The sequence below is a fragment of the Triticum urartu genome, chromosome 6, assembly GCF_003073215.2.
Source record: "Triticum urartu cultivar G1812 chromosome 6, Tu2.1, whole genome shotgun sequence".
In the NCBI taxonomy this organism is placed as follows: Eukaryota; Viridiplantae; Streptophyta; class Magnoliopsida; order Poales; family Poaceae; genus Triticum; species Triticum urartu.
In genome coordinates, this window is record NC_053027.1 from 249,269,206 (window position 1) to 249,294,476 (window position 25,271).

At 46.7% G+C, this 25,271-nt stretch overlaps 1 protein-coding gene across 1 annotated transcript; it reads left to right on the forward strand.

Annotated features, from left to right (window-relative positions):
• Positions 1-23,097: 23,097 nt before the first annotated feature.
• On the forward strand, positions 23,098-24,175 carry LOC125516726 (serine/threonine-protein phosphatase 7 long form homolog). Its single transcript, XM_048682058.1, has 3 exons — positions 23,098-23,533; positions 23,620-23,871; positions 23,951-24,175. The coding sequence occupies exons 1-3, from the start codon at positions 23,126-23,128 to the stop codon at positions 24,173-24,175; spliced, it is 885 nt and encodes a 294-aa protein (XP_048538015.1). The 5' UTR covers positions 23,098-23,125.
• The last annotated feature ends 1,096 nt before the right edge of the window (positions 24,176-25,271 follow it).

The following is a 25,271-nucleotide window of genomic DNA, read 5'->3' on the forward strand; positions in this document are numbered from 1 at the left end:
CGTGGGTCCTGGGGGAGAAGGCGTCAAGCGACATCGACGATGCCGCCATCGACGTCGGCGAGTCAGGGTGGTGTGCGTCGTTCCTCCTGGAGTCCACGCCGAGCGCTCCTCTCGCGAGCTCATGCTCCATGCCGCCATGCCTCCAAGCTCGTGGATTCGCCTTCCTCCTTCCTTCGCCTTCGAGATGCCGCCGAGCGGGGCTCTGGAGCTCTGGCTGCAGCACGCTGACTGCAGTACCGTTGCGACCGGAGCGGAGGTCGCGGTCGTCGCTCCAGGCAAGGTCTTCATGACCTGGGGCTGGGGCAAAATCGCCCGAGTCTGCCAAATGGTAGGTGCCCTCATAATTCATCTTGAATACGACGACGCCTCCCTGATGTTCTTCAAGGTCTTCGACGCTGAAGGACGCTGGCTGGAGTGCTGCCCCAGGGAGAGCAGTAGGGGCAATGAACTGGCGAGGACCTGGCCCGCCCATCGGTCCTCCAGCAGCTCCTCAGGCAGCAGCGGAGGAGCTGGGGAATCCAGCGGCTCCCCCGAGCTCCTCGCGACTCCAGAGACGAGCGACAACAGCTACAAGCCCCCGAGCTCGCGCCGTGCTCGGAGCGGGGCAGCTGCGTCCAGCCGCCGACGCCACTGATCTGCATGGGGTTGGCGCCGGCGTTGGGCAGCCCACTGTTGACGATGGCGTCCCTTGCGGAGGTGCGGGCGATTAGCGTTCCTTAGGATTAGTACTTTTGTTCCCTGCGAGGAATCGAAGCAACACCCCGTGGGGGTATGTAAGCCGCCTGCCATGTCTTTTGTGAACATTATATCTTAATATGAATCAATGCGAGGTGCTTGTCATGTCTCGGCTCGGCTCCCCCTTTCTATCCTCACGAGGACTTGGCGCTCTGCACTGACAGGTCCCAGTCCCCAGGCAGGCTTCAGCCGTCGCTGGTATGCCAGGTCGCGATGCCGTGGTCAAGCCTAGGAGGTGAGCGGCCCGAGGTCCGGTAAGAGCCCCCGAGTCACGATGGTCGGGAGGTCCCCTTTAGCACTCAAGCAGCCCTCGCTGGGCGAGAAAGAAGGGCAACCTCATCGTGACAGAGCCGCACTAGGCGAGGGTTAGGCGCTGTGTTGATCCAACTCCTGTAAGGGCGTGACTTATCTCTTGAGTCTGGTGTAGTTCCTTGATGAAGCGCCCGGCCCGAGTGGTGGCAGCTGAGGCGCTGTTGGGTTAGGTCCTCGCGAGCTTCTTCCCACTCCCCCGAACTTTCCTTAATGCTCTATGTCCTTAGGTCCCGGCCCTCGAGCGAGCTCAGCCGCCGCTGGTATGATAGGTCGCGATGCCGTGGGTCAAGGCCAGGGGGTGAGGGCTGGAGAGCCAGTAGGAGCCATGATTCGCGATGCTCAGGCGCCCCCCTTTTAACGTGCAAGCGGTCCATGCCGGAGAGAGGGAGAGACAGCTCGCGACATCCCCAGCATTGCTCCTGGAGTGGGTCCTGCACACCAATCATGAAGAGAAACAAGACATGTTGTTACGATTGCCAGCCAACATTTGGTCGCTCCGGGGAAGTGATTGGGGCATTGAGGGCCTGGTGAGGTGGCGCCTTGCGGGGCTGCTGCAGCCAGAGCTCGACCACTCAGATTTATCGGCATTGCGGGGACGGACCCATGCGCAAATGCCGTGCCAGAGCGAGCGGCTCCATAGGTAGGCATCAATCGAGCAGGCGATTAGGTCGGGTACGTTAAGCACGCAAGAGGAAATTCATTTTAAGTAGACGCGGGAAAAGCAAACGCCGCTGGGCCAGGCCCGAGCAGATCGGGGTTGATGCAGCCCGAGGGGCGTCCCCGACAAGGTAGGTAAAGAGCATAAGCAAAACGGATACATGCCGCAGGGACGGACCCACGCGACCTGGGAATGATGCGGCCCTGTGGGCGCTCCCAGCTAAAAACAGAACTTAGAAAGATGTCACCAGGTGCCGTTGAAGATGAAGTGATGCTGAAGAAAAGGGCGATGCGCGATGAGGACGTCGACCCTCACGAGCCCCCAGTCCCAAGAGCCTCGGGAGGTTCCGGGGGCACAGGCGGATCTCCGAGGGCCATCTCCATCTCCGCCAGGACCGTACAATGCCTGACCTCCTGAGCCTCCAGAATGGTCCTCAGCAGGCGCTGATGAGCGGGACCGCGTTCGGTAGGCCGGAAGGCATGCGAACGTAGCTGTGAGGTGGACCCTTGCAATGCCCCACGTGCGAAGGCCAGAGGCACTCCTGAGACGCGACTCGGTTCAGCCCTGGCACATCAATGCAGACACGCAGCCCACCATCCTCGCCTGGATGTGGGGCTACGGCTGGCAAGCGGCGGCTGCCGTGCATGACTCTCGACTCCTGTAGCTCCTGGGTGTTTCTTGCGATGAACTCCTGAGGTTTTGGTCTTCCTTGCCTTGTACCTTCCCGAGGGAAACGTGCCTGGAAGCACCCCTCCATGTGGGGCCCGAGCGCCTCCCTCACGACCTTGGCAAAGTCGGTGGCTCTCCAAGAAAGAGCCCCCGAGCCCTGCCTGAGGAGGGCGCCGGGCGCGCCTTCCTATGCAAGAGAGGGTGGCGCTCCCTGATTGGGCGCAGATCCTAACGTAACACCTCCAGAGGTGCCTGCCTCCTTATGGCTTGGGCCAGGCGAAACCTTCTTCTTCTTAAGGGTCGCCTCGGGAAGTCTTCCGTTCCTGTGGTCTGGGTCTTCGATTGCTACGGCTTGGAACGCACGCTCGAGTGAACACACTGCGTCCCTTTCTTCACAGGGTATGGTGATGACTCCACCGCTTCCTGGCATCTTGAGGACATTGTATCCATGGTGAGTCACCGGCATGCACTTGGCCAGGGCTGGGTACCCGAGGATGGCGTTGTATGGCAGGCGGATGTGGGCGACATCGAAGTCGATGAGCTCGGTGCGGTAGTTGTTGCGTTGCCCGAAGGTGACTAGAAGGTGAACCTGCCCTATTGGAACAGTGGAACCATCAGTGACTCCTGAGAAGGGCTTGGTCGGCTGAAGCTGATCGTACGGCACTTGGAGATTGTCGAACGTCTCGACGGACAGGATGTTGAGTCCTGCTCCGCCATCAATGAGGGTCCTGGTGACCTGCACGTTGCTGATGACTGGGGAGCAAAGCATCGGGAGGACTAGGGCCGTTGCCGCGCACTTGAGCGGATCCGCTGAGCTGAATGTGATAGCGCACGCAGACCACCTGAGAGGGCGTGTGGCCTCAATCTTGGGGAGGACTGCATTCACCTCGCGAGCAAACTGCTTGAAGATCCAGTGTGAGGCTGGGGCCTGCGCTCCACCCAAGATGCAAGCGATTGCGCGCGGCTCCTGGAAGCCCCTAGCCCCCTCGTCTTGATGTTGGTCTTCGTTCCTCCTTGGCAGTGGCGGCAGAGGAGGAAGGCATGCGTTGCCGTACGGGCGATCCTCGCGAGGATGATCTCTCCAGCCTCCCTCGCGAGGCTGGTCCTGCCAGCGATCCTCGCGAGGTCGGTCGCGCCACCCTTGGCGAGGGCCACGGTCTTCCCATCGTCCTCCACCTCTTCCTCCTCCTCGGCCATAGCCCATGTCGTTGCGCTCGGGGCGTCGGCCGATACGTCCATCTCTCACGGCCCTGAGCTCTTGACATTCGTTGGTGTTGTGGGTGTGGAGGTCGTGGTACACGCAGTACCGGCTGCCCTTGGATGACTCAGGTTGATCCCTGCCTCGCTTGGTGTCTGGTTCCGCTGCTAGCACGGCAGCCCCCTTGCGCTTCACGTCCTTGGCCTTGGGCTTCTTCTCTTCTGGGTCGGCAGCCAGGAGTTCAAGGAGGGAAAGGCGCCGTTCCTCAGCCCTGGCGCACTTGATCGCCAAGTTTAACAGCTCCAGGGATGTGCGCAGGTCTTCATGGATTGCTAGCTCCTCCTTCATCTTGATGTCGCATACGCCATCGGAGAAGGCCGAGATGATGGCTTCTTCAGTCACCTTGGGGATCTTGAGGCGAGCGTTATTGAAGCGCTGGATGTATTTCTATAGGGTTTCCCCTTGCTGCTGCTTGATGCAGCGCAGATCGCTCACGGCCGGGGGCCGGTCGCGAGTGCCCTGGAAGTTGGCGATGAAGCGAGTGCGCATCTCGTCCCAGGAGGAGATCGTGCCAGGAGCCAGGTTCAGGAGCCAGGTGTGGGCCCCGTCCTTGAGTGCCATGGGAAACTAGTTCGCCATGACCCTTTCGTCTCCGTTGGTGGCTTGAATGCATAGCTCGTAGAGCTGTAGGAACTCCGCGAGGTCCGCCGTGCCATCGTAGCGAGGGGGCAGGTCAGGCTCGAACTTGCCTGGCCATGCGACGCCGTGTAGTTCGGGGGTGAGGGCGCGGCAGCCTGCTGTGGCCACCGGTGCCTTTTGCTGGTGCTGGGCTTGTTCCTGGGGATTACCGCGCACCGCCGCTTGGAGCAGCGCGGGGTCTTGGCGTGGAGGTGCAGGGACGCGATCTTGGCGCGCCGGCGCTGGGAGCGCGCGAGCACCTTCTTGGGGACGAGGGATCTCTTGGCAGCTCCTTTCTTGTTGCGCGGGCGCCGGACACAGAGGGTCTCGCCCTGGGGCTGCGCGCCTTGGAGCCAGGGTGCCTTCTTGGGGAGGAGGTGGTGGAGGCACCTCCTGGTCCCTGCCTCCTGCGCGGAATGGAGGGCGAGGCAGCGAAAGGGACGGCAAGGGGGAGCCCCCTGCGGCGCTGATGAGCTCGGTGATGCAGGCGAGCCAGTCCTCGTAGAGGTCGTCGACGGGGCGGTAGTGCAAGATCTCTCTTGCCAGGAGTAGCGCGGCGTGCGCGTCCGTGGGGGCGCGACAGGCGTGGGACGACGAAGCGGCTGGAGTCAGTGACGGTGTGGCGGTGCGGCCCTCCCACCGCACTGAAGGATGCTGGGACGAGGCCAGCTGCTCGTTCCCCGCCGGGCCGGTGGCGGCGTTGGCGGCAGGCGACGGGAAACGACGAGGGCGTCCGCCGACGGGCGCCGTCTGGGCGACGCGGGCGGCGAGAGCAGCCTGGCGCTCGGCGCGAGCCCGACGAGCGTCAGCCATGGACACGACGGAAGATCACACGTGAACAGCGGAAGAAAGATCCCGGTGCACCCCTACCTGGCACGCCAAATGTCAGATTTCGGGTTCTGGCAGACCCTTGAGGTTCGAACACTGGGGTGCGCATGGAGATCTCTCCCCTATCGATCTACATCCAATCTCCTCGCGTGATCTAAGCTGGAAGCAATGAACAACACAAGGGACGCGAGGTTTATACTGGTTCGGGCCACCGTTGTGGTGTAATACCCTACTCCACTGTGTGGTGTGGTGGATTGCCTCAGGGGCTAATGATGAACAGTACAAGGGAAGAACAGCCTCACGAGAGGTGTTCTTGAGCTGGTGCGATGAACTGCTTTGGTGAGTTCAGTCGCTTCTCTCTCTCTCTCTGCTAGGGCTCTTTCAGATCTCTAGATCTCTCTCTTTTTCTCTCTGTCCCCCTCCATTCTGTGGTGGCTAGCTCTATTTATAAAGGCCCTGGGCCTCTCCCCAAATAATGAGCGGGAAGGGTGCCAAAAATTGGCCATTTTGAAGGGGAACATCTAGTACAAGTTATCCTGACCAAAGGTGGTCTTCGGCTGCCAAAAGCACAGGTGATGACGCCGTCTTGGGCTCCACGGTGACCTCCGTCCTGCCGCTCTGCTGGTCTTGGTCTCGTTGCACCGGAATGGTAACCTTTGCCTGATGCCTTGGCCTGTGCTTACCCCCTTTGCACCAAAGGGGAAACAAGGACACTACGCAGGCCGGCGCCCGCCTGGTCTCGATCGTCATGGCTTGCGTCACGGGCTCCTCGCGAGGTACCTCTGCCTTGATCTCTCCGCCTCCTCGCGAGCCTGCCTGATGAGGCTGCCTCTGAGGAAGCTTTCTGTCGTCCGCCCCGCGAGGCTTGGCCCCTCGCGAGGGTCTTGAGCTTGAGCTAATGAAGATGGGCCGCGCTGGGTCCCCACTTGAGCCACACCACAGGCCGCAGGCAGGCAAGTCTAGGGACCCCCGTTCCCAGAACGCCGACAATGGCCACCACAACATGTACCACAAGCGGCCACCGTACCATCTCATAGAATAGCTGCGCCACGGCAAGGAGGCGATGACTATGCATGAGAGCGCCAACTACGCGAGTTCAGAAGGGCCAATGGCCTCTGTTTTCTCTGCGGGACAAGTATTCGTGGGAGCATCAGTGCAAACGCATCGGCCAAATCTCGATGATCAAGGTAGGAGACTTTGGGGAGATCCTGCCGGACGATACAGTCCACGCCCTACAGTTGCTCGATGCTCCTCAAGCATAAGAACCAATGTTGCTTGCTGTTGTAGCAGGCACTTTCAGGGGAGGAAACACCGTCCACGATTCGCCTTTGTGCCCAAGTTGGCGATCAAATCATGCCCCTCTTGGTTGATTCTGGAAGTACACACAGTTTCATTAGTGAAACTTTTCTCGTGCGCCTGAAAGTTCAGACAGAACAACTTCCGCCAGTTTCAGTACGTGTCTCCAATTGTCAGAGGCTATTGTGCAATCAACTGGTGCGAGGACTGGAGTGGCTAGTGCCTCGGCACACCTTTCACACTGATCTCCGGGTGCTACCGCTAAGTGCCTATGACGGAGTGCTGGGGATTGATTGGCTGTCAGCTCACAAGCATCATGTGGTGAGGAAAGATCTAGGCACATATGTCCAGTTGAATATGGATGGCATGAGTTATTATTGTTGACATCACCACTAAGGTGAGTACGTTGGGAGGCGAAACCATAAGCCCCTATCTTTCTGTGTGTCCGGTTGAAACGTTTTGCTCATGTGTACGCAGTGAGTGTTAGAAATCATAGAGGACTATATGATGGTTGAGTATGTGGACTTGCCTAAAGGCTCCTACACATGACCCTTCCTAAAAGATGATGAATTGTAATTGCAAAGTTGACTGAGAACATAGTTTGTTGGTTTCTAATAGAGTTTTTGCTTTATACTTCGATTGTGTGATGAACTATTACTTATTCATGAGAAGTATATGATAAAAGTTCTATAATAGAAGTCCTATGTTTAATTTTGTTGTTGTTATAATAATCAACATGATGCTTCTATGTCCGTATTTTGTTTTTATTGACACCTCTCTCTCAAAGCATGTGGATATGTTTTTTCAATTTCGGTTTTCGCTTGAGGACAAGCGAGGTATAAGCTTGGGGGAGTTGATACGTCCATTTTGCATCATGTTTTCTTACTGTTATTTATAATGTTTTTATCCATAATAATGCTTTTTGGAGTAATTATAATGCCTTTTTCTCTCATAATTTGCAAGGTACACACCAAGAGGGAGAATTCTGGCAGCTGGAAATCTGGACCTGGAAAAGCTACGTCAGGCCACCTATTCTGCACAACTCCAAACATATTGAAATTTCATGGAGATTTTTATGGATTATTTAAGAATTATTGGAGCAAATAACTACCAAAGGGGCCCACCAGGTGGGCACAACCCACCTGGGCACGCCCTGGTGGGTTGTGCCCTTCTCGGCCCATCTTTGGTGCCCATCTTTTGGTATATAAGTCATTTTGACCTAGAAAAAATAAGGAGAGGACTTTCAGGACAAAGCGTTGCTGCCTCGAGGCGAAACTTGGGCAGGGGCACTTTTGCCCTCCGACGGAGCGATTCCGCAGGGGGAACTTCCCTCCCGGAGGGGGAAATCATCGTCATCATCATCACCAACAACTCTCCCATCTTGGGGAGGACAATCTCCATCAACATATTCAACATCACCATCTCCTCTAAAACCCTAGTTCATCTCTTGTGTTCAATCTTGTTACCGGAACTATAGATTGGTACTTGTGGGTGATTAGTAGTGTTGATTACATCTTGTAGTTGATTACTATATGGTTTATTTGGTGGAAGATTATATGTTCAGATCCAATATGCTATTTAATACCCCACTGATCATGAGCATGTTTATCATTTGTGAGTAGTTACCTTTGTTTTTGAGGTCATGGGAGAAATCATGTTGCAAGTAATCATGTGAATTTGATATGTGTTCGATATTTTGATAGTATGTATGTTGTGATTCCCTTAGTGGTGTCATGTGAACGTCGACTACATGACACTTCACCATATTTGGGCCTAAGGGAATGCATTGTGGATTAGCAATTAGATGATGGGTTGCAAGAGTGACAGAAGCTTAAACCCCAGTTTATGCGCTATTCCGTAAGGGACCGATTGGATCCAAAAGTTTAATGCTATGGTTAGAATTTATTCTTAATACTTTTCTCATAGTTACGGATGCTTGCGGGAGGGTTAATCATAAGTATGAGGTTTGTTCAAGTAAGAACAGCACCTAAGCACCGGTCCACCCACATATCAAATTATCAAAGTAGTGAACATGAATTAAACCAACATGATGAAAGTGACTAGATGAAATTCCCGTGTGCCCTCAAGAACGCTTTTCTTATCATAAGAGACCGTTTTGGCCTGTCGTTTTCCTTAAAAGGATTGGGCTGCCTTGCTGCACTTTTTTTTACTACTATCATTACTTGCTCGTTACAAATTATCTTGTTGTCAAACTACTCTGCTACTTACAATTTCAGCACTTGCAGACATTACCTTAGTGAAAACTACTTGTCATTTCCTTCTGCTCCTCGTTGGGTTTGACACTCTTACTTATCGAAAAGAGCTACAATTGATCCCCTCTACTTGTGGATCATCAAGGCTATTTTCTGGCGCAGTTGCCGGGGAGTGAAGCGCCTTTGGTAAGGAAACATTTATATAGTGTGCTGAAATTTATTGTCACTTGTTACTATGGAAAACAATCCTTTGAGGGGTTTGTTCGGGGTATCTTCACCTTGTTCGGAACCACAATTAGTTACCCCTCAACCTACTGCACCTACTGAAAATATTGAATATGAAATTGCTTCGGGTATGATAGAACAACTGCTAGCTAATCCTTATGCAGGACATGGAACCGAACATCCTGATATGCACTTGATATATGTAGACCAAATTTGTGGATTGTTCAAGCTTGCAGGTTTACCCGGAGATGAAGTTATGAAGAAGGTTTTCCCTTCATCGTTGAAGGGAAAAGCATTGGCATGGTATAGGCTATGCGATTATATTGGATCATGGAATTGGAATCGTTTGAAATTGGAGTTCCACCAAAAAAAATTATTCTATGCATCTAGTTCATCGTGATCGGAATTATATATATATATATATATAATTTTTGGCCTCGTGAAGGAGAAAGTATCGCTCTAGCTTGGGGGAGGCTTAAATCAATTTTATATTCATTCCCCAATAATGAGCTCTCAAGAGAAATTATTATCCAGAACTTTTATGCTCGACTTTCTCGTAATGATCAAACCATGCTTGATACTTCTTGTGCTGGTTCTTTTATGAAGAAGACTATTGAATTCCGGTGAGATCTTTTGGAAAGAATTAAATGCAACTCTGAAGATTTGGAACTCGACGAAGGTAAAGAGTCAGGTATTAAACTTGAATATGATTGTGTTAAATCTTTTATGGATACCGATGATTTTCAAAAGTTAGCACTAAATATGGACTTGACTCTAAGATAGTAGCCTCCTTTTGTGAATCTTTTGCTACTCATGTTGAACTCCCTAAGGAGAAGTGGTTTAAATATAACCCACCTATTAAAGAAGAAACCAAAGAACAGGTACCAGTTAAAGAAGAAACTATACTTTATAATGTTGGTCCAGTTGTTCCTTCTGCTTATATAGAGAAACCACCTTTCCCTGTTAGGATAAAGGAACATGCTAAAGTTTCAACTGTGGTTAACAAAAGCTATATTAGAACACCTAAACCTGATGAACAAATTAAAGTAGAACCTAGTATTGCTATGGTTAAAGATCTCTTAGAAGAAGATATGGATGGGCATGTTATTTACTTCTGTGAAGAAGCTGCTAGAATTGCCAAACCTGATAAAAAAGATAAACATAGACCTGTTGTTGGCATGCCCGTCATCTTAGTTAAAATAGGAGATCACTGTTATTGTGGTTTATGTGACATAGGTGTTAGTGTGAGTGCTATTCCTTACACCTTATATCAAGAAATTATGAATGACATAACACCCGTAGAAATAGAAGACATAGATGTTACCATTAAACTTGCTAATAGAGACACTATATCACCAATTGGGATTGTTAGAGATGTTGAAGTCTTGTGTGGGAAAATAAAATACCTTACTGATTTTCTTGTTCTTGGTTCCCCACAAGATGATTTTTGTCCCACTATCTTTGGTAGACCTTTCTTGAACACCGTTAATGCTAGAATAAATTGTGAGGAACAAACTGTCAGTGTTAGATTTGGTAATGAGTCTCATGAGTTTAATGTTTCCAAGTTTAGTAGAAATCTTCATGAAAAAGAATTGCCTAGTAAGGATGAATTAATTGGTATTGCTTCTATTGCTGTACCACCTACTGATCCTTTAGAATAGTATTTGCTAGACCATGAGAATGATTTACATATGCATAAAAGAAATTAAATAGATAAAATTTCCTTTGAACAACGTCCTCTACTTAAACACAATTTTGCTTATTGAAACTGTAGGAGGTCCACCTCCACCTAAAGGCGATCCTATGTTTGAATTAAAACAATTGCCAGACACTTTGAAATATGTTTATCTTGATGAAAAGAAGATATATCATGTTATTGTTAGTGCTAACCTTTCAGAACATGAAGAAGAAAGATTATTGAAAGTTCTAAGGAAGCACCGAGCTGCTATTGGATATACTCTTGATGATTTAAAGGGCATTAGTCCCACTCTATGTCAACACAAAATTAATATGGAACCTAATGCTAAACCCGTTGTTGATCACCAACGTCGGTTAAACTCGAAGATGAAAAAAGTGGTAAGATCATGGTGGTGCATAGCAACGAGAGGAGAGAGTGTTGTCCACGTACCCTCGTAGACCGAAAGCAGAAGCGTTTGCACAACACGGTTGATGTAGTCGTACGTCTTCACGATCCGACCGATCAAGTACCGAACGTACGGCACCTCCGAGTTCAGCACATGTTCAACTCGATGACATACCTCGAACTCCGATCCAGCCGAGCTTTGAGGGAGAGTTTCGTCAGCACCACGGCGTGGTGACGATGATGATGTTCTACCAACACAGGGCTTCGCCTAAGCACCGCTATGATATTATCGAGGTGGACTATGGTGGAGGAGGGCACCGCACACGGCTAAGAGATCCAAGAGATCAATTGTTGTGTCTAGAGGTGCCCCTTCCCCCGTATATAAAGGAGGGAGGGAGAGGCCGGCCCTAGAGGGGGCGCGCCAAGTGTGTGGAGTCCTACTAGGACTCCCAAGTCCTAGTAGGATTCCCCTTTCCTTTCCGGAGTAGGAGAGAAGGAAAGAGGGGGAGATGGAGAAGGAAAAAGGGGCTGCACCCCTTGTCCAATTCGGGCCAGAGGGGGGGCGCGCGCCTCCTTCCTTTTGGCCTCTCTTCTCTATTCCCGTATGGCCCAATAAGGCCCAATACTTCTCCCGGTGAATTCCCGTAACTCCTCGGTACTCCAAAAATACCTGAATCACTCGGAACCTTTCCGATGTCCGAATATAGTCGTCTAATATATTGATCTTTACGTCTTGACCATTTCGAGACTCCTTGTCATGTCCCCGATCTCATCCGGGACTCCGAACTACCTTCGGTACATCAAATCACATAAACTCATAATATAATCGTCACCAAAACTTTAAGCGTGTGGACCCTACGGGTTTGAGAACTATGTAGACATGATCGAGACACGTCTCCGGCCAATAACCAATAGCGGAACCTGGATGCTCGTATTGGCTCCTACATATTCTATGAAGATCTTTATCGGTCAGACCGCATAACAACATATGTTGTTCCCTTTGTGATCGGTATGTTACTTGCCCGAGATTCGATCGTCGGTATCTCAATACCTAGTTCAATCTCGTTACCGGCAAGTCTCTTTACTCGTTCCGTAATACATCATCCCGCAACTAACTCATTAGTTGCAATGCTTGCAAGGCTTAAATGATGTGCATTACCGAGAGGGACCAGAGATACCTCTCCGACAATCGAAGTGAAAAATCCTAATCTCGAAATACGCCAACCCAACATGTACCTTCGGAGACACCTATAGAGCACCTTTATAATCACCCAGTTACGTTGTGAGTTTGGTGGCACACAAAGTGTTCCTCCGGTAAACGGGAGTTGCATAATCTCAAAGTCATAGGAACATGTATAAGTCATGAAGAAAGCAATAGCAACAAACTAAACGATCAAGTGCTAAGCTAACGAAATGGATCAAGTCAATCACATCATTCTCCTAATGATGTGATCCCATTAATCAAATGACAACTCATGTCTATGGTTAGGAAACATAACCATCTTTGATTAACGAGCTAGTCAAGTAGAGGCATACTAGTGACACTCTGTTTGTCTATGTATTCACACATGTATTATGTTTTCGGTTAATACAATTCTAGCATGAATAATAAACATTTATCATGATATAAGGAAATAAATAACAACTTTATTATTGCCTCTAGGGCATATTTCCTTCAGTCTCCCACTTGCACTAGAGTCAATAATCTAGTTCACATCGCCATGTGATTTAACATCAATAGTTCACATCACCATGGGATTAACACCCATAGTTCACATCGTCATGTGACCAACACCCAAAGGGTTTACTAGAGTCAATAATCTAGTTCACATCGTTATGTGATTAATACCCAAATAGTACTAAGGTGTGATCATCTTTTGCTTGTGAGGAAAGTTTAGTCAACGGGTCTGCCATATTCAGATCCGTATGTATTTTGCAAATTTCTATGTCAACAATGCTCTGCATGGAGCTAATCTAGCTAATTGCTCCCACTTTCAATATGTATCCAGATTGAGACTTTGAGTCATCTGGATCATTGTTAAAACTTGCATCAACATAACCTTTTACGACGAACCTTTTGTCACCTCCATAATCGAGAAGCATATCCTTATTCCACTAAGGATAATTTTGACCAATGTCCAGTGATCTACTCCTAGATCACTATTGTACTCCCTTGCCAAACTCAGGGCAGGGTATACAATAGGTCTGGTACACAGCATGACATACTTTATAGAACCTATGGCTGAGGCATAGGGAATGACTTTCATTCTCTCTCTATCTTCTGCCGTGGTCGGGTTTTGAGTCTTACTCAACTTCACACCTTGTAACACAGGCAAGAACTCCGTCTTTGACTGTTCCATTTTGAACTACTTCAAAATCTTGTCAAGGTATGTACTCATTGAAAAACTTATCAAGGGTCTTGATCTATCTCCATAGATCTTGATGCTCAATATGTAAGCAGTTTCACCGAGCTCTTTCTTTGAAAAACTCCTTTCAAACATTCCTTTATGATTTGCAGAATAATTCTACATTATCTCTGATCAACAATATGTCATTCACACATACTTATCAGAAATGCTGTAGTGCTCCCTCTCACTTTCTTGTAAATATAGGCTTCACCGCAAGTCTGTATAAAACTATATGCTTTGGTCAACTTATCAAAGCGTATATTCCAACTCCGAGATGCTTGCACCAGTCCATAGATGGATCGCTGGAGCTTGCATATTTTGTTAGTACCTTTAGGATTGACAAAACCTTCTGGTTGCATCATATACAACTCTTCTTTAATAAATCCATTAAGGAATGCAGTTTTGTTTATCCATTTGCCAAATTTCATAAAATGTGGCAATTGCTAACATGATTCGGACAGACTTAAGCATAGATACGAGTGAGAAACTCTAATCGTAGTCAACACCTTGAACTTGTCGAAAACCTTTTTGCAACAATTCTAGCTTTGTAGATAGTAACACTACTATCAGCGTTCGTCTTCCTCTTGAAGATCCATTTAATCTCAATGGCTCGCCGATCAATGGGCAAGTCAATCAAAGTCCATACTTTGTCCTCATACATGGATCTCATCTCAGATTTCATGGCCTCAAGCCATTTCACGGAATCTGGGCTCATCATCGCTTCCTCATAGTTTGTAGGCTCGTCATGGTCAAGTAACATGACCTCCAGAACAGGATTACTGTACCACTCTAGTGCGCATCTCACTCTAGTTTACCTACGAGGTTTCGGTAGTAACTTGATCTGAAGTTACATGATCTTCATCATTAGCTTCCTCACTAATTGGTGTAGTAGTCACAGGAACATATTTCTGTGATGAACTACTTTCCGATAAGGGAGCAGGTACAGTTACCTCATCAAGTTCTATTTTCCTCCCACTCACTTCTTTCGAGATAAACTCCTTCTCTATAAAGAATCCATTCTTAGCAACGAATATTTTGCCTTTGGATCTGTGATTAGAAGGTGTACCCAACGTTTTCTTTTGGGTATCCTATGAAGACGCATTTGTCCGATTTGGGTTCGAGCTTATCAGGTTGAAACCTTTTCACATAAGCATTGCAACTCCAAACTTTAAGAAACGACAACTTTGGTTTATTGCTAAACCATAGTTCATATAGTGTCGTCTCAACAGATTTAAATGGTGCCCTCATTTAATGTGAATGTAGCTGTCTCTAATGCATAACCCCAAAACGGTAGTGGTAAATCGGTAAGAGACATCATAGATTGCACTATATCAAATAAAGTACGGTTATGACATTTCGGCACACCATTACGCTGTGGTGTTCTAGGTGGCATGAGTTTGTGAAACTATTCCACATTGTTTTAATTGAAGACCAAACTCGTAATTCAAATATTCGCATTTGTGATTAGATCATAGAAACTTTATTTTCTTGTTACGAAGATTCTCCGCTTCACTCTGAAATTCTTTGAACTTTTCAAATGTTTCAGACTTATGTTTCTTCAAGTAGATATACCCATATCTTCTCAAATTATCTGTGAAGGTCAGAAAATAACGATACCCGCCACGAGCCTCAACACTCATCGGACCTCATACATCAGTATGTATTATATCCAATAAGTCAGTTGCTCGCTCCATTATTCTGGAGAACAGAGTCTTAGTTATCTTTTCCCATCAGGCATGGTTCGCAAGCATCAGCTGATTCATAATCAAGTGATTCCAAAGCCCATCAGCATGGATTTTCTTCATGCGCTTTACACCAATATGACCTAAACGGTAGTGCCACAAATAAGTTGCACTATCATTATTAACTTTGCATATTTTGTCTTCAATATTATGAATATGTGTATCACGACGATCGAGATTCAACAAACCATTTTCATTGGGTGTATAACCATAGAAGGTTTTATTCATGTAAACAGAATAACAATTATTCTCTAACTTAAATGAATAACTGTATTGCAATAAACATGATCAAATCATATTCATGCTCAACGCAAACACCAAATCACACTTATTTAGGTTCAACACTAATCCCGAAAGTATAGGGAGTGTGCGATGATGATCATATCATTCTTGGAACTACTTCCAACACACATCGTTACTTCACCCTTAACTAGTCTCTGTTCATTCTGCAACTCCCGTTTCAAGTTACTACTCTTAGCAACTGAACTAGTATCAAATACCGAGGGGTTGTTATAAACACTTAGTAAAGTACACATCAATAACATGTATATCCAATATACCTTTGTTCACTTTGCCATCCTTCTTATCCGCCAAATACTTGGGGCAGTTCCGCTTCCAGTGACTAGTCCCTTTGCAGTAAAAACACTTAGTCTCAGGCTTAGGTCCAGACTTGGGCTTCTTCACTTGAGCAGCAACTTGCTTGCCATTCTTCTTGAAGTTCCCCTTCTTCCCTTTGCCCAGTTCTTGAAACTAGTGGTGTTGTTAACCATCAACACTTGATGCTTTTCTTGATTTCTACCTTCGTCGATTTCAGCATCACGAAGAGCTTGGGAATCGTTTCCGTTATCCCTTGCATATTATAGTTCATCGTGAAGTTCTAGCAACTTGGTGATAGTGACTAGAGAACTCCGTCAATCACTATCTTATCTGGAAGATTAACTCCCACTAGATTCAAGTGATTGTAGTACTCAGAAAATCTGAGCACATGCTTACTGGTTGAGCTATTCTCCTCCATCTTGTAGGCAAAGTAATGTCAGAGGTCTCATACCTCTCGACACGGGCATGAGTATGAAATACCAATTTCAACTCTTGGAACATCTTATATGCTCCGTGGCGTTCAAAACATTTTTGAAGTCCCGGTTCTAAGCCGTAAAGCATGGTGCACTAAACTATCAAGTAGTTATCATACCGAGCTTTTGTCAAAACGTTCAAAACATCTGCATCTGCTCCTGCAATAGTTCTACCAACTAGCGGTGCATCAAGGACATAATACTTCTGTGCAGCAATGAGGATAATCTAGTCCGCATCTTTGCTAACATCTTTCAACTTATTTTTCTCTAGGAACATATCAAAAATAATACAGGGGAGCTAAACGCGAGCTATTGATCTATAATATAGATATGCTAATACTACCAGGACTAAGTTCATAATAAATTAAAGTTCAGTTAATCAAATTATTAAAGAACTCCCACTTAGATAGACATCCCTCTAATCCTCTAAGTGATCACGTGATCCATATCAACTAAACCATGTCCGATCATCACGTGAGATGGAGTAGTTTTCAATGGTGAACATCACTATGCTGATCATATCTACTATATGATTCGCGCTCGACCTTTCGGTCTCAGTGTTCCGAGGCCATATTTGCATATGCTAGACTCATCAAGTTTAACCTGAGTATTCCGCGTGTGCAAAACTGTCTTGCACCCGTTGTATTTGAACGTAGAGCTTATCACAGCCGATCATCACGTGGTGTCTCAGCACGAAGAACTTTCGCAATGGTGCATACTCAGGGAGAACACTTATACCTTGAAATTTAGTGAGAGATCATCTTATAATGCTACCGTCGATCTAAGAAAAATAAGATGCGTAAAAGATAAACATCACATGTAATCAATATAAGTGATATGATATGGCCATCATCATCATGTGCTTGTGATCTCCATCTCCGAAGCACCGTCATGATCACCATCGTCACCGGCGCGACACCTTGATCTCCATCGTAGCATCGTTGTTGTCTCGCCAACTATTGCTTCTACGACTATTGCTACCGCTTAGTGATAAAGTAAAGTATTACAGGGTGATTGCATTGCATACAATAAGGCGACAACCATATGGCTCCTGCCAGTTGCTGATAACTCGGTTACAAAACATGATCATCTCATACAATAAAATATAGCATCATGTCTTGACCATATCACATCACAACATTCCCTACAAAAACAAGTTAGACGTCCTCTACTTTGTTGTTGCAAGTTTTACGTGGTTGCTACGGGCTGAGCAAGAACCGTTCTTACCTACGCATCAAAACCACAACGATAGTTCGTCAAGTTAGTGTTGTTTTAACCTTCTCAAGGACCGGGCGTAGCCACACTCGGTTCAACTAAAGTTGGAGAATCTGACACCCGGCAGCCACCTGTGTGCAAAGCACGTCGGTAGAACCAGTCTCGTGTAAGCGTACGCGTAATGTCGGTCTGGGCCCCTTCATCCAACAATACTGCCGAACCAAAGTATGACATGCTGGTAAGCAGTATGACTTGTATCGCCCACAACTCAGTTGTGTTCTACTCGTGCATATAACATCTACGCATAAAACCAGGCTCGGATGCAACTGTTGGGGAACGTAGTAATTTCACAAAAATTCCTATGCACACGCAAGATCATGGTGATGCATAGCAACGAGAGGAGAGAGTGTTGTCCACGTACCTCGTAGACCGAAAGTGGAAGCGTTTGCACAACGCGGTTGATGTAGTCATACGTCTTCACGATCCGACCGATCAAGTACCGAACGTACGGCACCTCCGAGTTCAGCACATGTTCAACTCGATGACATAACTCGAACTCCGATCCAGCCGAGCTTTGAGGGAGAGTTCCGTCAGCACGACGGCGTGGTGACGATGATGATGTTCTACCAACACAGGGCTTCGCCTAAGCACCGCTACGATATTATCGAGGTGGACTATGGTGGAGGGGGGCACCGCACATGGCTAAGAGATCCAAGAGATCAATTGTTGTGTCTAGAGGTGCCCCTGCCCCCGTATATAAAGGAGGGAGGGAGAGGCCGGCCCTAGAGGGGGCGCGCCAAGTGTGTGGAGTCCTACTAGGACTCCCAAGTCCTAGTAGGATTCACCTTTCCTTTCCGGAGTAGGAGAGAAGGAAAGAGGGGGAGATGGGGAAGGAAAAAGGGGCTGCACCCCTTGTCCAATTCGGGCCAGAGGGGGGCGCGCACCTCCTTCCTTTTGACCTCTCTTCTCTATTCCCGTATGGCCCAATAAGGCCCAATACTTCTCCCGGTGAATTCCCGTAACTCCTCGGTACTCCAAAAATACCTGAATCACTCGGAACCTTTCCGATGTCCGAATATAGTCGTCCAATATATTGATCTTTACGTCTCGACCATTTCGAGACTCCTCGTCATGTCCCCGATCTCATCCGGGACTCCGAACTACCTTCGGTACATCAAATCACATAAACTCATAATATAATCGTCACCAAAACTTTAAGCGTGTGGACCCTACGGGTTTGAGAACTATGTAGACATGACCGAGACACGTCTCCGGCCAATAACCAATAGCGGAACCTGGATGCTCGTATTGGCTCCTACATATTCTATGAAGATCTTTATCGGTCAGACCGCATAACAACATACGTTGTTCCCTTTATGATCGGTATGTTACTTGCCCGAGATTCGATCGTCGGTATCTCAATACCTAGTTCAATCTCGTTACCGGCAAGTCTCTTTACTCGTTCCGTAATACATCATCCCGCAACTAACTCATTAGTTGCAATGCTTGCAAGGCTTAAGTGATGTGCATTACCGAGAGGGACCAGAGATACCTCTCCGACAATCGAAGTGAAAAATCCTAATCTCGAAATACGCCAACCCAACATGTACCTTCGGAGACACCTGTAGAGCACCTTTATAATCACCCAGTTACGTTGTGAGTTTGGTGGCACACAAAGTGTTCCTCCGGTAAACGGGAGTTGCATATCTCAAAGTCATAGGAACATGTATAAGTCATGAAGAAAGCAATAGCAACAAACTAAACGATCAAGTGCTAAGCTAACAAAATGGGTCAAGTCAATCACATCATTCTCCTAATGATGTGATCCCATTAATCAAATGACAACTCATGTCTATGGTTAGGAAACATAACCATCTTTGATTAACGAGCTAGTCAAGTAGAGGCATACTAGTGACACTCTGTTTGTCTATGTATTCACACATGTATTATGTTTCCGGTTAATACAATTCTAGCATGAATAATAAACATTTATCATGATATAAGGAAATAAATAATAACTTTATTATTGCCTCTAGGGCATATTTCCTTCAAAAACTAAATATGAGGTCATTATAGCGGCAAACCAATCAAAATACACTTGCGAGTGCGGAAGATACGAGCACATGGGGATGATTTACTCCCATATACTTAAGGTTCATTTCAAAACTTCTTGTAAATACCAAAACAAACAATTTTTTTGGTAAATTCTTTCCTTTCTGAATGTGTAATTTTTTATGTAGGTTATGATAACACTTGATGTGAAGAAAATCCCACAAGCACACATAATGAAGAGATGGACAGTAGATGCCCGAGATGTTTTGGCAGATCATATCAAGCATTACCAAAGAGACATGGGGCCACCTGATGCAATGACATTCATGCATTCTGCAATGTACATAACTGCATTGGAGATTGTTCATCTTGGTGATAGCAATCCTGAGGCTTTTGAGTATGTCATGAGTGGACTTTGTGATTTAAAGCAGAAAGCTATGGCGTTAAGCATGAACAAAGACGGGCTAAGTGTTGTAGAGAAGTCCAAGGCATCAAGCATGACGAACTCGGTGGGTTCCAGAGCGTCTTGCAAAACACTGAAGACCAAGCACCCAAGTGCGTCCAAAGACTCTATTTCCAGCTCTTCTCATGTTAACCCAATCGAGCCAATTGGTAATTGCAATGCTGAAGTGCCATCAAGAGAAGTTTTGTCAGCTCCAGAAAGGAGGCTGAAAAGAGGATAGCCAACCACAGCACGTGACAAAGCACCGTATTAAGAATCACAGGAGCAAACACGTTTCTGTAGTGTTTATCGTGGAAAAGGACACAAGAATACTACATGTCCAAAGAGGGGGGATCTGCCAGTTAAACCACGCAAAGAACCACTTTGTAGCAATTGCAAAAGTTGTTGGGCATAGGAAGAATAGCTGCTCCAAGAAAATGGTAAGTTTCATGGAAGGGATTAGTACATTCCCAGGTCTGTCACCTCTGGGTGTTGAAGAGGTTGATTTAAGTTAGCTTAATAGTATTTTTTTAAATGTATTCATGTGTAAGATTTTTAATGTTGGGTGATAGTTTTAATAAATTGTATTCGAATTTAAATAATGTGTGTTGTGTTCATTGTTCTCAAGCAAATTGTAATCATAATGTCTCCTTCTGTTGATTAATAATACTTATAATTTGAAGAAGTAATGTTTGGGAAGCTAATCTCTTAAGATAAATCAACATTATTTAGTTATTTCTCAAGATATCTGACAAACATTGCACCTAGGAAAATGTTACATGCCAGAATGTTGTCCTAACATTTTGAAAAAATGAACTCTGTATGATTTTATGCAGTGGGAAGTAAATGTTGTTATGCATTTATTCTGTCCATACAAAATTAATCTCCGGTGTAGTTATTATTATTTTCAAATTTGAACTGGTTTTGGTGAGCCACCCACCATTCCATCCTCTATATAACCACATGGCCATGGATCGGAGGGGTGGCCAAGGAAGCAAGGACCCATTGGCAAGGCAGGGGTCGTTCCAAACAAGGAGTTGGCGAAATGGAACGTGGAAAGGGTGGATTGTTGCTAGGCGGACTTGGCAATGACATGGTATGACTTGTACCATGGTTATCTTTTGTTTTAGCAATGTTTTCTCTTAGAATGCATGGCGTAATCTTCTTCAGTTTCAGTACACATGCATTGGGATGATTTTGATGGGGGAGAGCTGTTTGGATGGCGATGTTGAGGCATTTTCGGTTAGCATTTCATTAAATTTGGGTGCATTTATTTTGTTTGAAAAATGTTTACTCTCCTGATATCAGCTTTCATGGTGCAGGACTGTGCTGAGTCAAAGATTTGCAAAAATGAAGAAACAGTGCTAAAGAACGACATTGCATCTAAAGATTTAATGGTTAGATTGTTCTAATCGCTTCATAATAAAAATCAGTCATGATTTAAAATTGTGCACCGCAGGCATGCTAACCGATCATTGTTTTTGTTCTCTACAGCCTGTCGAATTTTTTGGTTTAATTAAACAAGCTACCTATGGCTGTGAAGATCCAGTGGATAAATGATGGGGAGAACATGATCCATCAGTAAATGTTTCTGCAGCCAAGCAAATCTGCAATGTGGTAAACGTGCATTGCAAGGAAGAGTCTGACACAAATCAGTCTAGTTGCTGCTTTAAGGAAGGTAAAGAAGAGCAATATGAAGAAGATGATGAAGATGAGGTTGACAGCCACAAACCCAAGAGGCACAAGTTAAATTAGCCGCACGCTAAACCACACTAAAACGTACATGGGAATGGTTTCCTATGCATGTATTATGTAATAAAGGTTGTTGTTTCTCCATGTCTGTAACGTTGGTCTTACAAGCGTGGTAGATGTCAAACTTTTCAAAATTGTTACCAAGGCAGTTGGGAAGTGTAGGCATGGTCAAAATGGAGATGTACTGAATATCCTGTAGCACACGCAGCAAGATTCAGTAGGCTGTATTGCAAAATCTCCATCACTACTGAAATTGCTTCATACGAGGCCCTATTCGTAGGCTGGTAGACTTTAATGTACGTCCAGGGGCGTTTGATCCGTTTCTGGGTGCGTTTGGGGCAATTTTGACTATTTTGACCTGTGGACGAAATCAATTCACAAAATGAACTTCCCGTGAAACTATTTCACAACACTGACCCTTTTGTATAGCGCCCACCACGCAGGCGCCACACCCTACGGTGCAGCGCCCAGCTCGGGGGCATTGCACCTCAGTCCACCATGGCAGCCCCTTGGCCCGCACCCAGCAGTGCAGCGCCTCAGAGCTAGGCGCTGCACCGTAATGTGCAGCGCCCGGCCCGCAGGCGCTGCACTGTGACTTAGATGCCAGCCGCCCGCTGCCCCCCCCACCCCACCCATTCGTTCCAGAGGAGTTACAGAACAGGCGGCCGGCGGCTTCCTCCTCTCCCCCTCTCAATCCCCTCTTAAAAAATCTTCAAATATGACGATTTGGCCCGTGGATTCCTTCACCAATCCATCCTAGAAGGTACTTTTCTCCGATCCCCTTCTTTCTATCCATAGAATGTATGCTATTTCGGAGATTTGAGGAACCCTTGTTTGAATCTTGTGTGTATTAGATTTAGGGAATTTTTGTTTGAATCTTGCATGTATTAGATTTGGGGAACCCTTGTTAGACTAGAATGTGGTTTGGATACATAGGTTGACATGTTATTTATATAGTTTGGATACATAGGTTGACATTTTATTTATATGGAAAAGATATTTGCATTGAATCTTGCATGAGGTAGGCTTAGTTTAGTTTATTGAAATTACATTTGTATTGGCAAGAATGGTTTGGATACATATGCTTTGTATTTTGCATCTAGTAGGCGTACTTTAGTTTATTTGTATTGAAAAGATAATCGTGTTGACAAGAAAGCTTTCTTTCAAAATTGTTAGGATGGTTTGGCTTCTCGATGATCACTGGGACAAACAACACCGGTCGTACGCTATGGCGGTGGAGCAGCGGGTAATAATGAAAGTGGCCTGTTTTATGAATTTCGTATTTATTTCAAACACAAATGCCCCATATGTAATGTTATGAATTGTTTGTTTGTAGGCGCTTGCACCTTTGAAGCTTCGTTCTCACGGGGTCACCCTTGGGTGGATGCGCTATGATGAGCGATACACACCGTATGTAAGGGAGACAGGACTTCTCCCTTTCATTCATATGGTCAGACGGTCGACGCCACCCAACAATGCTCTAGCACTCACCGCACTTATTGATCATTGGCAGCCGGAGACACATAGTTTCCATCTACGGACCGGGGAGATGACAGTGACGCTCCAGGATATTGCTATGATCACCGGTCTTCCTATCGATGGGAATCCTCTATGTATGAGCACCGACTCCGATGGGTGGCGCGCGCAGATGCATGCCCTTATCGGTATGGTTCCTCCGGAGCCTCCGGAACCAGCAGCAGAAAACAAGAAGAAGGAAAGAGTCGCAGCCGGTGCTACTTTCACGTGGATTACTGAGCACTTTGGTACTTGCCCACCGGAAGCTGATGAGGACACGGTCAAGATATATGCTCGTGTCTACATGTGGTATGTGATATCCAGGACTATGTTTGCTGATGGCACAGGCAAGAATGCTCCATGGATGTGGCTGAAGGCGTTGACCGTCTTCGATAGCAAATGGAGTTGGGGTTCGGCGACACTGGCTTACTTGTATAGACAGGTATGAAGTTGTTTCTTTTTCACTTCATTGCTACATTATGAATGCAATCTTGCTCTTAATTGAACCATGTTCTCTTTTATGTGCAGTTGGACGAAGCCTGTTGTAGGTCATCTGGAGGTATTGGTGGTTGTTTGCTCGCACTTTCCATATGGAGCTGGGAGCGTTTGCCGGTTGGACATCCGAAGAAGGTGAAGTACGATGATTGGGACGACAAAGGCGACCTACTACGGCTACCCACTTGGGCTTACAAGTGGGATGTGATAAATGAGACGACAGATGATCCCTCGGTCATGTACAAGTTGTACCAGAGTGAGCTTGACGCGATCACGCCTGAGCAGGTGAATTGACATGGCATAAGTGATTATGATGCTTCTATTGCAACTCGATATCAATTTTGCATTCTATCCCATTTTGCAGGTGATATGGGAGCCGTATGGAACAGGAGATAGTTTTGGTAACCCTTTAGAGTTCAGGCTGAATCCGATGTGCACTAGGGATAGGGATCTCTGGCGTATGCGATGCCCACTCATATGCAACTGGGCAGTTGAGCTTCACCTCCCACATCGAGTGCGCCGTCAGTTTGGTTTGTTCCAGGCACATCCGCCGGAGTGGGAGGACACGGACAAGTTGCTACACGCGTAAGATATAATTAACCTTGAGTACTTAGCAGCTTCTCGGCGGTTTCGATGCTACTAATATTATGTTTCTAACTTGCAGGTTGGATAGGAAAAGGTAGCGGAAGATTAAGGATTGGGCCAAGCATCACAGAAAGTATGTCGTACAGTTTGCGCTTAGTGTGGAGCAAGCTAGGGCTGGAAAAGGAGTCCAGCTTCGTGAGCACTGCCCTGTAGCGTTCAACAACTATCTCACATGGTTTCTTGCAAGTACCCGTGTGGAGGTATGCAAGCCGGCGTATGCTGAGGAGATTTTGGAAGAACCCACTGTTTTTGATGAGGTAGCCCAACACCAATACAACGCATTAGTCAGGAAAGGCAACTCAGTGATCCCTTCAGCTCCAATGATGAACTTTGTGGTATTTGCCCTCTTTGCTTTTCATTCACACTATTCACATCTTCGCTTGCCTAACACGTTAATACCATTTCTGTTCATAGCGTGCCCAGATCAAGAAAGCAGCTGATGAGACCGAGACTATTCTTGAAACAACCCCGGCTGGCAAAAGCGATGGAGAAGGTGCACTTCGAGCATTCATCAAGGTTCACATCTCCTTCAAACTAGCACTTAACATGTGTTGTTACGTTCGATGTCTCATTCACTTGTACATGTTGCAGCGCCAGCGCATGGGAGATGAAGCAACAATGGCCTCCCGCAAGAGCAATCACATTGTGTTAACGACACCTTGAAAGCCCGACCTCCATGTTGCCGGCCATCGTTTGTGGTTCCTCCTGGCTCTTTCACTTCATACTTCCACTCTTCGTTGTCATATAATATAGCTTCTTCTGAGTTCGCCTTTCGTGATTGAAATTCTAACCATTCATCAACCTTGGGTGGGGACTTGTACTTGTACTTGCGCGGGTTCTCACCCGCTATCTGTGCATCAGTTTCCATTGAGTACTTTAGAAAGTACGCATTCATCTTGTCAAATGTGTATTGAACTATTGCCGTCACAGGTAATCCACGTGCACCTTTGAGCACCCTATTGAAGCATTCGGCCATATTGCTTGTCATTTGACCGTATCTTCGGCCATCTTCATCAAAAGCACGTGCCCACTTGTTCCGG

Bases quoted from the DNA above. Each gene is read 5' to 3' on its own strand.
- LOC125516726 (XM_048682058.1), top strand. From the start codon at position 23,126: ATGACAGTGACGCTCCAGGATATTGCTATGATCACCGGTCTTCCTATC. The intron at 23,534-23,619 runs GTATGAAGTTGT...TTTTATGTGCAG, and splicing joins TGGCTTACTTGTATAGACAG to TTGGACGAAGCCTGTTGTAG. The intron at 23,872-23,950 runs GTGAATTGACAT...CCCATTTTGCAG, and splicing joins ACGCGATCACGCCTGAGCAG to GTGATATGGGAGCCGTATGG.